General features: G+C 27.9%; 1 protein-coding gene across 6 annotated transcripts in view; it reads left to right on the top strand.

The window, feature by feature from the left end:
- The window catches only part of LOC126779056 (phosphatidylinositol 4-phosphate 5-kinase type-1 alpha), a 75,569-nt gene extending 64,137 nt beyond the window's left edge, over positions 1–11,432 (top strand). For 2 of the 6 annotated variants that reach the window (XM_050502844.1, XM_050502843.1), the window contains exons 17-18: positions 365–474; positions 6,581–7,138. In XM_050502844.1, coding sequence (XP_050358801.1) covers positions 365–474; positions 6,581–6,676 — 206 coding nt within the window. In that variant the 3' untranslated portion in view covers positions 6,677–7,138. Of the gene's footprint in view, positions 1–364; positions 475–6,580; positions 7,140–11,360 lie in introns of those variants that run through there. The other 4 variants (XM_050502846.1, XM_050502845.1, XM_050502842.1 and 1 more) reach the window with 3 other exon arrangements.
- The last annotated feature ends 698 nt before the right edge of the window (positions 11,433–12,130 follow it).

The raw sequence follows: 12,130 nt of genomic DNA, 5'->3' as shown, positions 1-12,130 counted from the left end.
CAAGTTTTATATTAGTACTCATATCGTGGTTATTTACTCATTGCTTCTTATTTAGTTATTGTGTTTTTTTGTATTGTTTTGGTATTTATGATTGGTTTTTTTTTTGTAATTGGAATCTCAGTTGAATAAGTAAATGTAACAAAGAACGTCTGTAATACCTTGCGTGCTGAGTTAGCCTTTAAGGGCATACAATACGTTTTTATTTTTTTCTTTTCGTAAATAAGTTATAATACTATGATAATATTGTATGCAACGTTGGCTTCTAATTAAAATAAATAAATTCGAACTGATAGTTCCGCTAAATACTCATATAATTATCTCATTAAACCGATACGCATATTTAACTAATAATATCATGTTACAGGCTACCCCATGACGCCAATGCGTGGTGCCACCCCCGGCTCGGGGCGACGCTCCCCGCGCCCGCCACCACCGCCGCGCGCCACTCCCATCAACTGCCTCACTACTGAAGTGGTGAGTTTTGACCACAATAGCCAGATAAAGTCCGTTTCAATTCACTTCTGTGCAACATAGAAACTGATTATGATTTGAAACAGACTATACAAACGCAATTTAAGTTATAACCGGCTTAAACTAGTTTTGTACAGACTAAACAAGCACACAATATGCGAGGTATGTGATCACACAGCTTCATATAACTAGATCATGCTAACATTACATGCATTTACAAAGTAGAGTAATAACCGGTTATAGATATTAACTACATATCGACGAGAATCGTAACCAGTTATTACACAATCTTAAAGCAGCTTCGATGAACCGGTTAAAACTACTTTAAACTGCTTTTGTAAAAAGGTTACAAATTAAAAAAAACCGAATTTGACATCTCGTTTAAATAAAGAACAGAACACAGAAATATTCTATAATGACTTTATTTTGTTATTAGACATATTTCACAGAAATGTAACATACGAGTTCAGACTGGTTTTAACCGGTTTTTCGGTCTGTATAGTTTGTAATTTAATGGTGGTGGATTACTAACAAATCGCAATCAATATCACTTTCAGCACATTATGCAAAACGTGTCTAATACATATACATATATTTTAATAGTAACGAAGGAGAAACATGCACGCAATGCGACCTTTATTCCTTTAAATAAATAATGTATACTTTTTACGAATATATTTTTAATTAAACTTTTATATTCAATAAGAATAATTATTTGCATTAAATAACTTTGCAAAATGTGCCAAAATGCATATTTTATTAAAAAATCAAGATTTATTGCTATGTGGTATGGAAAACGCTTTATATAGTCGAAATATTGGCACATGGACCGGAACTTTTGAGAAAAAATAAGGGAGACAATAAAAACACTTTGGTTGGCGAATCAAAAACCAAAAGAATTTTTATACAATTTTGACGTAAGCTGATATAACCAACGCCTAATTGTTACATACTAATTGAAAGGTATTTATTTTTTATTAAATAAAAACTTTTTATAAATAAAACGTTACTCGTACAAATTTTTTTCTCAAAATTTCACCCGTTTAGAATTATTCAAATATTTTTGCAGTCCCGCTTGGACTATTAAAGTTAAACTGAAATTAATCATTAATAATTGATTTTTTTTAATAATAATGCGTTACATATTAAAGAAAATTTCAATAGAATTTATATAAAAACAACAATAGGAAAATTTTGATAGAAAATCGACTGTTATTAATAAAGTAGAAAACCCAATGACATTTTATCTTTAGATTTGTTAATTTATTTCAAAGCGATATAATTTTATAAAAGTCATACTATTTTCTTATGTTATGGTTATGAATCTTAACCGATGATCGTGGGTTCAAACCCGGGCAAGCACCACTGAATTTTCATGTGCTTAATTTGTGATTAAATTCATCTCGTTCTTCACCGTATGAAGGAAAACATCGTGAGGAAACCTGCATGTGTTTAATTTCATTGAAATTCTGCCATTCTGTGTATTCCACCAACCCGCATTGGAGCAGCGTGGTGAAATAAGCTCCAAACCTTTTCCTCAAAAAGGGGAGAGGAGGCCTTTTGCCCAGCAGTGGGACATTCACAGGCTGTTACGGGATACTATTTTCTTTTCAAAATAGAACATAAAGACAGAAGTTTAATTTTGCATATAAAATACACAAATAGAGATATATTGCCCAGATTTATTTATTTATTGGTATACTTTCCGTCAGATGAGCTTCCTATCCGCTTGCTCCCCTCTAAACTAAAAAGGTTACTTTCACGATCTAGAAATTTCAGAAAGTATGCGACATTGAAAATAATTAAAATATTTTCATATCATCAAAACATCGTATCACCGTTTCGAACATTTAATAGGAAATATGTAGTGAGTGTTGTGTGAGTGAGCCAGTGTAATTACAGGCACAAGGGACGTAACATCTTAGTTCCCAAGATTGGTGCGCATTGGTGAAATTAGCGACGGTTTACATTTCTTACAATGCCAATGTCTATTTGCGTTGGTGACCACTTAACATCAGGTGGCCCGGCCCAAATGCTCGTCCGCCTACCTATTCTATAAAAAAAATAATCGTAGTATCAAAAGAAATAATTCTTCATTCAAGGAGACTAATAAAACACTTGAATTGTCATGTTCCAGTATTTAATTCATTGTTCTACCGAGATGAACCGGTAAAATACTCTGTAGTGACTTCTATATAACATTGAATGGCAGCCACCAACACACACAGATTAAAAAAAATCCTAAATTAGATGACTCAATTTTTTTTTTCATTTAGTAGCATTTTATCCTAAAATCATATTAGTCATTCTCAAAACGATATATTCAAATAAAAATATTTAATTATAAAAACAATTTTGTATTATCCACAACCCAGTGCTTATCCAAAATTCTTCACACAATATTGATACGGACTTAAATCGTACGCGCCAATTAATATATGACAATTGTCAGTTCTAATAACGGGATATGTATTATCTATCGTCAATTATAATAAGTATAACGATAAAATGTCATCGAGAATTCTTGTCGATTTATTTTTACAAATATAAATTTTAAAAAAAATCCGTTCATATAAATTCTATTGAATTTCACTAAAGTATACTTATGTAATATTTTACTATAATGCTAAACTTTTTTGGACGCTGCTTTAATGGTGGGTAGATGCAATTAAAACAAAGAGTAGACTTCGATTACAAATGATATGATACAGTATTTATTAAGCAATTATATAATCGCTTAAAAGTTTTTTATAAACATTTGAAATTAGCTTTGTAGATTCGTTTTAGTGTTTGGTAAGCATTGTAATTTTGAACACAAAAATGGGTGCTTCCGTTTCAAGGAGTTCGATCCAAGGAGGTTTTAATGGCGTGGTTTAGGTTTTTATAACTGGCAATAATGAATGATAATATTCATGTATAACTTGTGAGTGTTGCCATGTGGCTTAGGTTTTTAATTATATTTTGACGTTTTATCGCCGAAAATATCCGGCTTCTATATTTCCTTGTTATATTATTTTATTCCTTAATTTGTTTTGAGACTGAATCATTCATAAATATGAATAAAATACCAATAGTTTTGCTGGATATTTTTACATAACTAAAAATAAATTAAAGATGTTTATTTTTTGGAATTATTTACTGTATTTTCAAAATATTTTTGACACGTAAAAAAAAAAAACAACTGATGTATTTTTAAATCTAATTAAAGTCTGCAACTAGTGGAATTCCAAGTGACTTCGACTGAAATTAAACTTAACCAAATAAATTATTGTTTTAAACAATTGTTTTGTAATAATTATATAGTAAATCGTGTTTTTCGTAGATAAATAAAATTGGCGCCAAAGTAAGTTTTATTGTTGTTTTTTTTAATAGTAATTGTTAAAGGCGCCAAATTAAATTTTATATTTATTTCGTTCCTTCTTAACGCAATTATCATCTAATTTGCATAGTACAAATTCGGATACATTTAGCTTAATATTAATATAAGTAACAAATTTCAAAAATGGTATATTCTTGGCAAATATTTTATTTATCAAGTAAGTTATTTTTTTTTAATTTCCTTGCCAAAACTTTTTAAAGTATTTACTGTAACTGTGTCGTCAATTTTGTTTCAAATAAATACATGTTTTCTACTCGTCTGGAAATTAAGATTAAAAATATATATTCCGGCTATATTTATAGCTTAAAATTATGTAAATCTGGTAACACCTTTATATCCATCTAATATTAACGCCTTTCACATTTCATTATGCTCTTGTCTAGTATTGCACAGAGAAAAAAAATTATTTATACATGGAATTTTAAAGCAGAAATTAGTAAATCCACTGTAAAGTTCATCGTGTTTTATCTAAGTAAAAATAAGTTTTACAATCAATGTAAAAAATTTAAATGTCTATGGAAGCAACAAAAACCTCTGACAGTTATATTCAATGTTGCCAACGTATAGTCGACCAATGTTGTTAGCTTAGAGTCTACGTTATGCTGAATCCATATGATCGTCAAACTTTATTCGAACTTTAAACCAGATTCGGTCTTAATAGGCAAATAGTGATTAAAAGCATAATAAATTTGTTAATATTAATAATAACATCCTCGATAGATGGCGGTAGTGTGGTCAAATTCCTTTGAAACCGTGTCGGTAAATTCATACAAAAAAACGTCGACCCTTTGACGATCAGTTCGGAAGTTTAACGATCATGTGGAACTGGCTTAAGTGTAATCGCAGTTTTTAAAGGTTGTTCGAATTGAAAGCAATTTATATTCGCTTAATAATATAATCGGCTTCTCGTGAGTGTTTATGAATATAACGTTTATACTTGTAATCGTGTGATCTGTAAGTGAAGGTAATGTTTTTAATTATGAATATAAAGGCAGATATATTCTGATATTAAGCTATTACATACATGTTAATAGAATGCCTTTGAACAAATAGCCATAAGTCTGTATTTTAAATTCACAACAACTAGAAGCTCAATTTCATTGGTCAATGGGAAATGCCTAATAAAGACCACACATGGGGAACAATTTTCATTGGCTGATATTCGATACGAAACGCGGGAGATTGCGCATTACATTACGCTCGCATTGCAAACAAATTGCCTATGCAAAAAAAAAACGTTTCACTTCGCATAACATTTAACGGTCATCGTTCATTACGCATTGTGGGGCATCCCCGCAAGTGCCGGCCTTCGACCAATGGAAATGAGCCGTAGAGAATGTAAGGAGGTTGTATTATCCCTAATAAAGTTCCCATGCAACTTCAATGTTTATGCAATAAAAATATGACCAACCGATGCTTACATACTTCAAATACTTCCGAATACTTACAGATCATAATTTCATTCTTTCTTGTAAGGTGTGACCTAATTAATAATGCTATATAATGTTCATATCATGTTAATTCATTCATTGCTTCTAAAGACTAGGGCTTTTATATTTTAATATTTTTTTGAACCGAAAAGAACACACCGAAAAGACAGTCATACTTTATAAAAAAATATATTTTCATTATTATCAATAAAATTGCGTAGTTATCTCTTTTATAATAACAAAAACACAAAACAATTATTTGAAGGAAATTAAAAAATATAAATATTCAATTTTGTTTTTACAAATACATCTTAAACCCAGGTCACCCTTAGAAGAGAAACTGAAAGTGTGTGAAAATTGTTTTGTTATGTCGTTGTTACTATTAATACATTGTATATTTTGTTGTTGTTAACTATTTAAGGTGATCAAAACGTAGAATAAATATTTGGAAGTAAAACATTGGTTTGAAATTACTTTGGGCATATCACAACAAGCGCATCAAACGATTCGACTTTTATATAAAATGGGTTCATTAATTTGCTTGCATGACATAAAGGATAATTTTAAAGGCTTGTAGGGTTTTACGACGAAGCTTTCTGCATGTCTTATTTTGACATTATGTCTGAGGTTGCCATATGTAAAAATAAAAACAATGGTAGAAGTAGACATAGCAGTCATATATTCAAGGTAAGGATTATTCATTTTATTAATAAAATTAGTCTTTACAAGTATCTAACACTAATTAAATTATACATAACTTAATTGTTCATTATTTCATTTACATTTGGATTTATACTAATAATAAAAATACATATATGAGTACAATAAATACCCGGAATCTTTAACACTAATCACCGTCACTTTTATTCTATGACTTTTCTTCTTAATGTATTTATTACCATAATATCGTTCTAGACAATGAAAAACGCCAATTTTTTAACTTTTTCTACAAAAAATTAAGAACTCGATGAAATAAAAAATTTAGTACAACGCATTTATGGCATTGATGATTATTTAAACATGGTTAATGTTTTAATACAAAAATCTGGCAATGATTTTTATAACGCGTTTATTCGTTACAGACAAATAATTAAACAGCCATTGTTATTTTGCAGTTATTATATTCAGTCATAAATTACGTTCATAATCTGTTGTCTACAATGTTAGTCTGATTACTAGATACATACACTTGATTTAAAAAGAAAAAAGTCTTAGAATTTAAGTCCAATAAGATTTTAAAGATGGCAATTTTTTGCAACACTTTTTTTAAAGAGGAAATTTTATACTTTTTTTAAAACAGGTTGAAATCACTCATCTTGCATCTGAAACGTCAAGTATCTCAATATCAACATACGAAGTACAAAAACAAATGCAAAGCGAAGAAAAATATAGCTAATTTTAATAAATAATTGTGTATGTATAATGTAACTGAAATTACTCATAAACAGATAAGCAATGTTAACGCCAAATTGATTTAAAATGCTTATATTGTTACAATTTGATACATAATATTCCAATTTATACTCTCATATAAAAATAATCTCAAATATATTAAGTTAACTTAACGATAGAAAGACTAAAATTTACCTGAATTAATATTACAAAGGTTACAATACATTGGTGAACAAGTAATTCGATTACATTGCATGGCATTCCTCTACGATTTTTATGTAATGGCAACACGTCAAGCTGCATGCACTTTTTTAATTTAAATTTAAGTGGCCAAGATTTTGGAGAAAATGAAAAAAAAAACCACATATTTTGCAATTATTAAATATTACTAGTCCTGATCGTATCGAGTAAAAAGTGCCCTTTTTGTGCTAACTAAACCTTTTGATGTATGTCATGGCGAAACTTTTTATAAATATCAGAAGTTCTATCAATTTCACTGCAATTTGTCCATAAATTTATACTTTTGTTTAAATTCAGTATTTTTTTTTTTTATAGAATAGGAAGGCGGATGAGCATATGGGCCACCTGATAGTAAGTGGTCACCAAACGCCCTTAAACATTGGCATTGTAAGAAATTTCAACCATCGCTTACAGTGCCAATACGCCACCAACCTTGGGAACTAAGATTTTATGTCCCTTGTGCCTGTTTTTACACTGGCTCACTCACCCTTCAAACGGTAGAATATCTGATGAGTGGGTGGTACCTACCCAGACGAGCTTGCACAAAGCCCTACCACCAGTAAACCAGTAGTGATTATTTCTCTTAATTTTTATACCTAAAAATACAAAAAATTATAAATTTATATTTGCTTAAATATTTAAAGGTATTGTTTCGAGAACTAAAACATTAAGTAACTGTAAACAAAATTTATAAAATTACTATTCAACTCGATTTCAATTCAAGTTTAAATGCATGGTGTTGAGTTTAGTTGTGCGAAGGGGACACATTCTACTTTCCAATGTTATCAATTCTGTTGTAATATTGCTATCTCTCTCTAGCATGATGTAAATAATGTAAAGCGCACAACACGAACCAACATCACATATATACATTGTTATATACACTATGTATAATGAAGGGTAATCGCTGCTATTCAAAATTGGAAACATTATTTATAGTATTTATATTTAAATTGAATAATGAATAGATTATGTATAAACGAATATGATGCTAAGATGCAGTATTTTATTTTTATACTTTTTTTTTTAATATAGCTAATATGTAATTTATTCGTTTTATATTTCGTTTTTCTATCAGGTGGCCCATTGAGTCATTGGTAAGAAAATTAACTTGCTATTGTAACAGTATTGCTATTATATAAAAAAAAGATTAATGCATATTAAAATTGATAATAAATAAATAATCTTTATGACACAATAAGCTCCCTAGAAATTTATATTATTTGTTGATGTTTATAAATGATGTACCTTATAATAACAATAAACTTAATAATGATATAGGCGGCGTTTTTAGACAAATACTAAAATATAAATGGTATAAACATTTTAATTGCATTCATTTATTGTTTCACAGATTAAAAATAAATATAATTAATAAAAGTATTAATGTACAACTTTATGTTATATCACAATTTCATATTATTAATATAATCAATCAATTTTTCAGACTTCTAATCTTTAACACCAGACTAGATATATATTTAATTTGAACAAAATATAAATGACAAATGATTACCATATATAAAAAGGAAAGCTGAAAATCTGTTTTATAAGATAAAGTCATCACGAGATCATGATTTTTCCAAGCGTATAACTTCACAGCAAATAAAATCACAATGTAAGAACAGTACTATACAAAATACCATTTCTTAATAGTACATGTACATTTTTTTTATCTATCTATGTATATCTATGAAGTATCACGTTTCAAATAATTAAATATTCCATCATTTTTATTTAGTTAGTTAAGATATGGATACAGTGTTGCGCTTTAAGACATTTTGTATTCAATCAATTTTAATGAATTTCCAAAATTAATTTAAAAATAAAATGTCAGTGATCAAAATGTATTTAACATTGTAGAGAAGATTTCATCATTTTACATATTTTCCATTTTGTCATTTGTCTTGTTTACTTTTTGTTCAAATGAAAATTGATGTCATACTCATAGGTTAAGAATCAACTGCCATACTATTAAATTATTTATCGGAAAAGTTAATCTTATAATTTTTATTATTATTTGTAAGTATTTGCTGCTATAACTTAGCTATTTAGCTTGGATTATGTTTTTAAGTTTAAGAAAACCTCCGAATCTTGAATAAGAAACTTTGCCCTGTTGGACATTTTGTGGCTGTTATTTCTACTTCATATACAAATATAAAAAACCGATCGATATTTCTATTTTTTTATTCCTTGAATACTCTATTAGTTCCATGTTTATTTTTAGTTCCGTAATATTCTGTAAATTTCATTGTAATATTCTTAGTTATATCATTTATTTTTATATACTGTTTTAACTTTATTTTGAATCTCAGTTATTATTATAAAGGTATTCATCTTTTGAATTATTATTAAAATACAAGTAAACATATTTGATTATCTTTGACAATAATAATGTTTTTTTTTTATATTATTTAACAATCTTGGGCACTCAATTATACTTCCAATGAATATATAAGTTTATATTGTGATTGTAATTCTCAAAATGATATAATTTATTTTTTTAATATTGATATTTATATTACATAAACTATTTCAAAATACAGCTTTCGATCAGATAAAATTTATATACATTGAATTGTCATCTTCTAATTAAATTAAAGTATATGGAGGCTATATTTAATGTGTTCTTTAAAAGTGATAGAAAATAAGGCCCTAAAGAAACATACTAATGACAAGTTCATGAAGTAGTTTTTAAAATATATACATATTATATTGTGTGGTCTTTTAAATTAGCACAAATTATATTCTCGAATTCAAAACTTTGTTAATAATAGCATTGCATTTTATGGCTAACTGTATTTTTATGATAATGTTTAACGCAATCTGTCAAAGTATTATATTTTCGCTCATAAAATATGTTTCTAAGCGAGAACGATGACCGCATTTTTTTTTTTTTTATTGCAAAACCATTTTTTGGAAAAAATCTCATAATTTATTTTTGCTCAATTTTTTTTTAATTATATTTATATTAAATATCACGTTTTTCATAGATAAATATTTTGATAAGTCGTTTTTTGTTTATAATATCAATTTCATAAAAAAACTCTCGAATGATTTCATAGGATATTAGTATTTATAACTGCATTTACAATTTTATGCTTACAAATATATGAAGAATATATTTTTGGGATTCATATATTATCCCAGGAGCTTAGGCTAGTATTGTAATATAAGCGTTGGGAATTATTCTAATGGAAATTTGAGTGTAATCTTTAAAATATTCCACCAAAAATTGTAACGGTTAGTTAATCTAAGTTGTAAGTAGCAAAACTTTACCATAAAAGTAACATAATCGCAAGACAGTCTTCGCTCGTTATTAAAAAAAAAACTTTCAGATATCTATGTTTCCATTAGAATATAACCAATCGAGTTGTTCAAATGTAGCGTTATTATTGTTGTTTAATCTGTAATTGTACAGTGTTTTGTATTATCTGTAATGTTGATCGCTAGTGCTGTGTTGTATCTGTGCAAGAAACGTACTTACTATTTGTATATCAAGGGTTTCAATTAAATGTGTATTTAAAAGTGTAATGAGTTTATTTTTAATATACTCCCTCTGTCCTCGCGGCATCTAGGTAATGTTTTGTATGACCTAGGGTTTAATTTTATTAAAATCTTAAATCTGAATACATCTACAATTTTATGGTTTAGTAATGAAAAAAAAATTAAAGAAATATTATTCACAATAAACAAATTAAAAACGCATATAACTTTAAGTAATGCACAATAGAAATTGTTAGTTGAAAAAAAATTCTAATAAGAAAATATAAATTCATGTAGCTTAGTGTGGGATTGGCTTTATTTATTATTATGACCAATATCATGAATAAAAAAATAAGAAATATTTTACCGTGTTATTATAGTATGTACAGATTTGCACACATTAGTATTTGTCTGCACTAAATATCACCGATATTAAGTGTTTCTGTGCTAACAAACATGGTGATTGGCTGAAGGTAAGGAATTTGTTTGTGTCGATTTTAAATATTATTTGTCGCCTGCGCTTAAAACATATTAAAAATTATGTTTTCACAGGAAAATTAAAACTAAATAAATAAAATTCAAAATTGAAAGCATATACTTAATAAAATATAGTAATATATAACGTTATGCACTTCTAAATTGGATCTGGGTGTTGCCACACCAATCAATCTTATTGAATGGTGTGGAGATTTACAGACGAAAACACTGGTTGATAAAATATCAATCGTCGATTGTTTGACGTTTCCTTTGATTTGGTATATGCATATATAGGAAGTGTAGATCGACGTCAGCATTCTACCACCGATCGATTGGTCTGGTAACACCCTAAGTTCTTCATGACTGTACTCTTTTTTTTATAGTAGCAACACATTATATCACACTCAATTTGTTTATTAAACATTATCGTAATTTTAAATAGATAATATGAATTTTCTAATTTTAGCGTTTGTTTCATTTTTCAGACAAGATTATAAGGCCGCTTTTATTAAACCGGCAACATTATAATTTACACCAAAGAAAAGGTAAAATTGTTTGTATTTTCTTCAATTTAAGAAGAAAATATTTTAACGACAAATTATCAATTTGAATTATCTTTAGGAATAAGTAGTTTTATTGTTTACACTATATTTAATGTCTAAGTATTATATCAATGTATTTTTTTCGTACTAATAATTAAAATATTAGTGAGACTGTATAATTTTTAATAAAATAATTTCGGAACCTAAATATTAATTATTTTGCACTTTTATACAAATAAATTTTTTTAATGAATAAAATATTTCATTTCTTACATTTTTCATGACACTAAAAAAAAACCTTCCACGACATTTTGATATATATTTATTGAATGAAAAAGATAAATAGACAAAACATTTAAATTACATCGAAAACCAAATCATTGGAAAATAGACATTACACTATTTTCATTTATCGAATCTGTACGCATAGGTTTTTTCATAATGATAAATTTCGCTTTCTCGACCGCAAATAAACTTAGGAAGCCTGGCGATCATATGATATTCACCATTAGATATATTTTTTTCGGCATAAATTTCTAAAACTGCCTTTTTTGTTTCATTTAGCTGTAACACATCGACTGCATTTATGTTGGCAATTTTTTTATTAACATTTTTTATATTCGAAACGGATTCGAATTTTGAATTTGTTTCGACGATATTTTTAACATTAGTAGATTCTAGAACGGATCGTCTATCAGAGTCTTTTAATTTAG

This window comes from Nymphalis io, chromosome 28, assembly GCF_905147045.1.
Source record: "Nymphalis io chromosome 28, ilAglIoxx1.1, whole genome shotgun sequence".
In the NCBI taxonomy this organism is placed as follows: Eukaryota; Metazoa; Arthropoda; class Insecta; order Lepidoptera; family Nymphalidae; genus Nymphalis; species Nymphalis io.
This window is presented reverse-complemented; position numbering and strand designations above follow the sequence as displayed.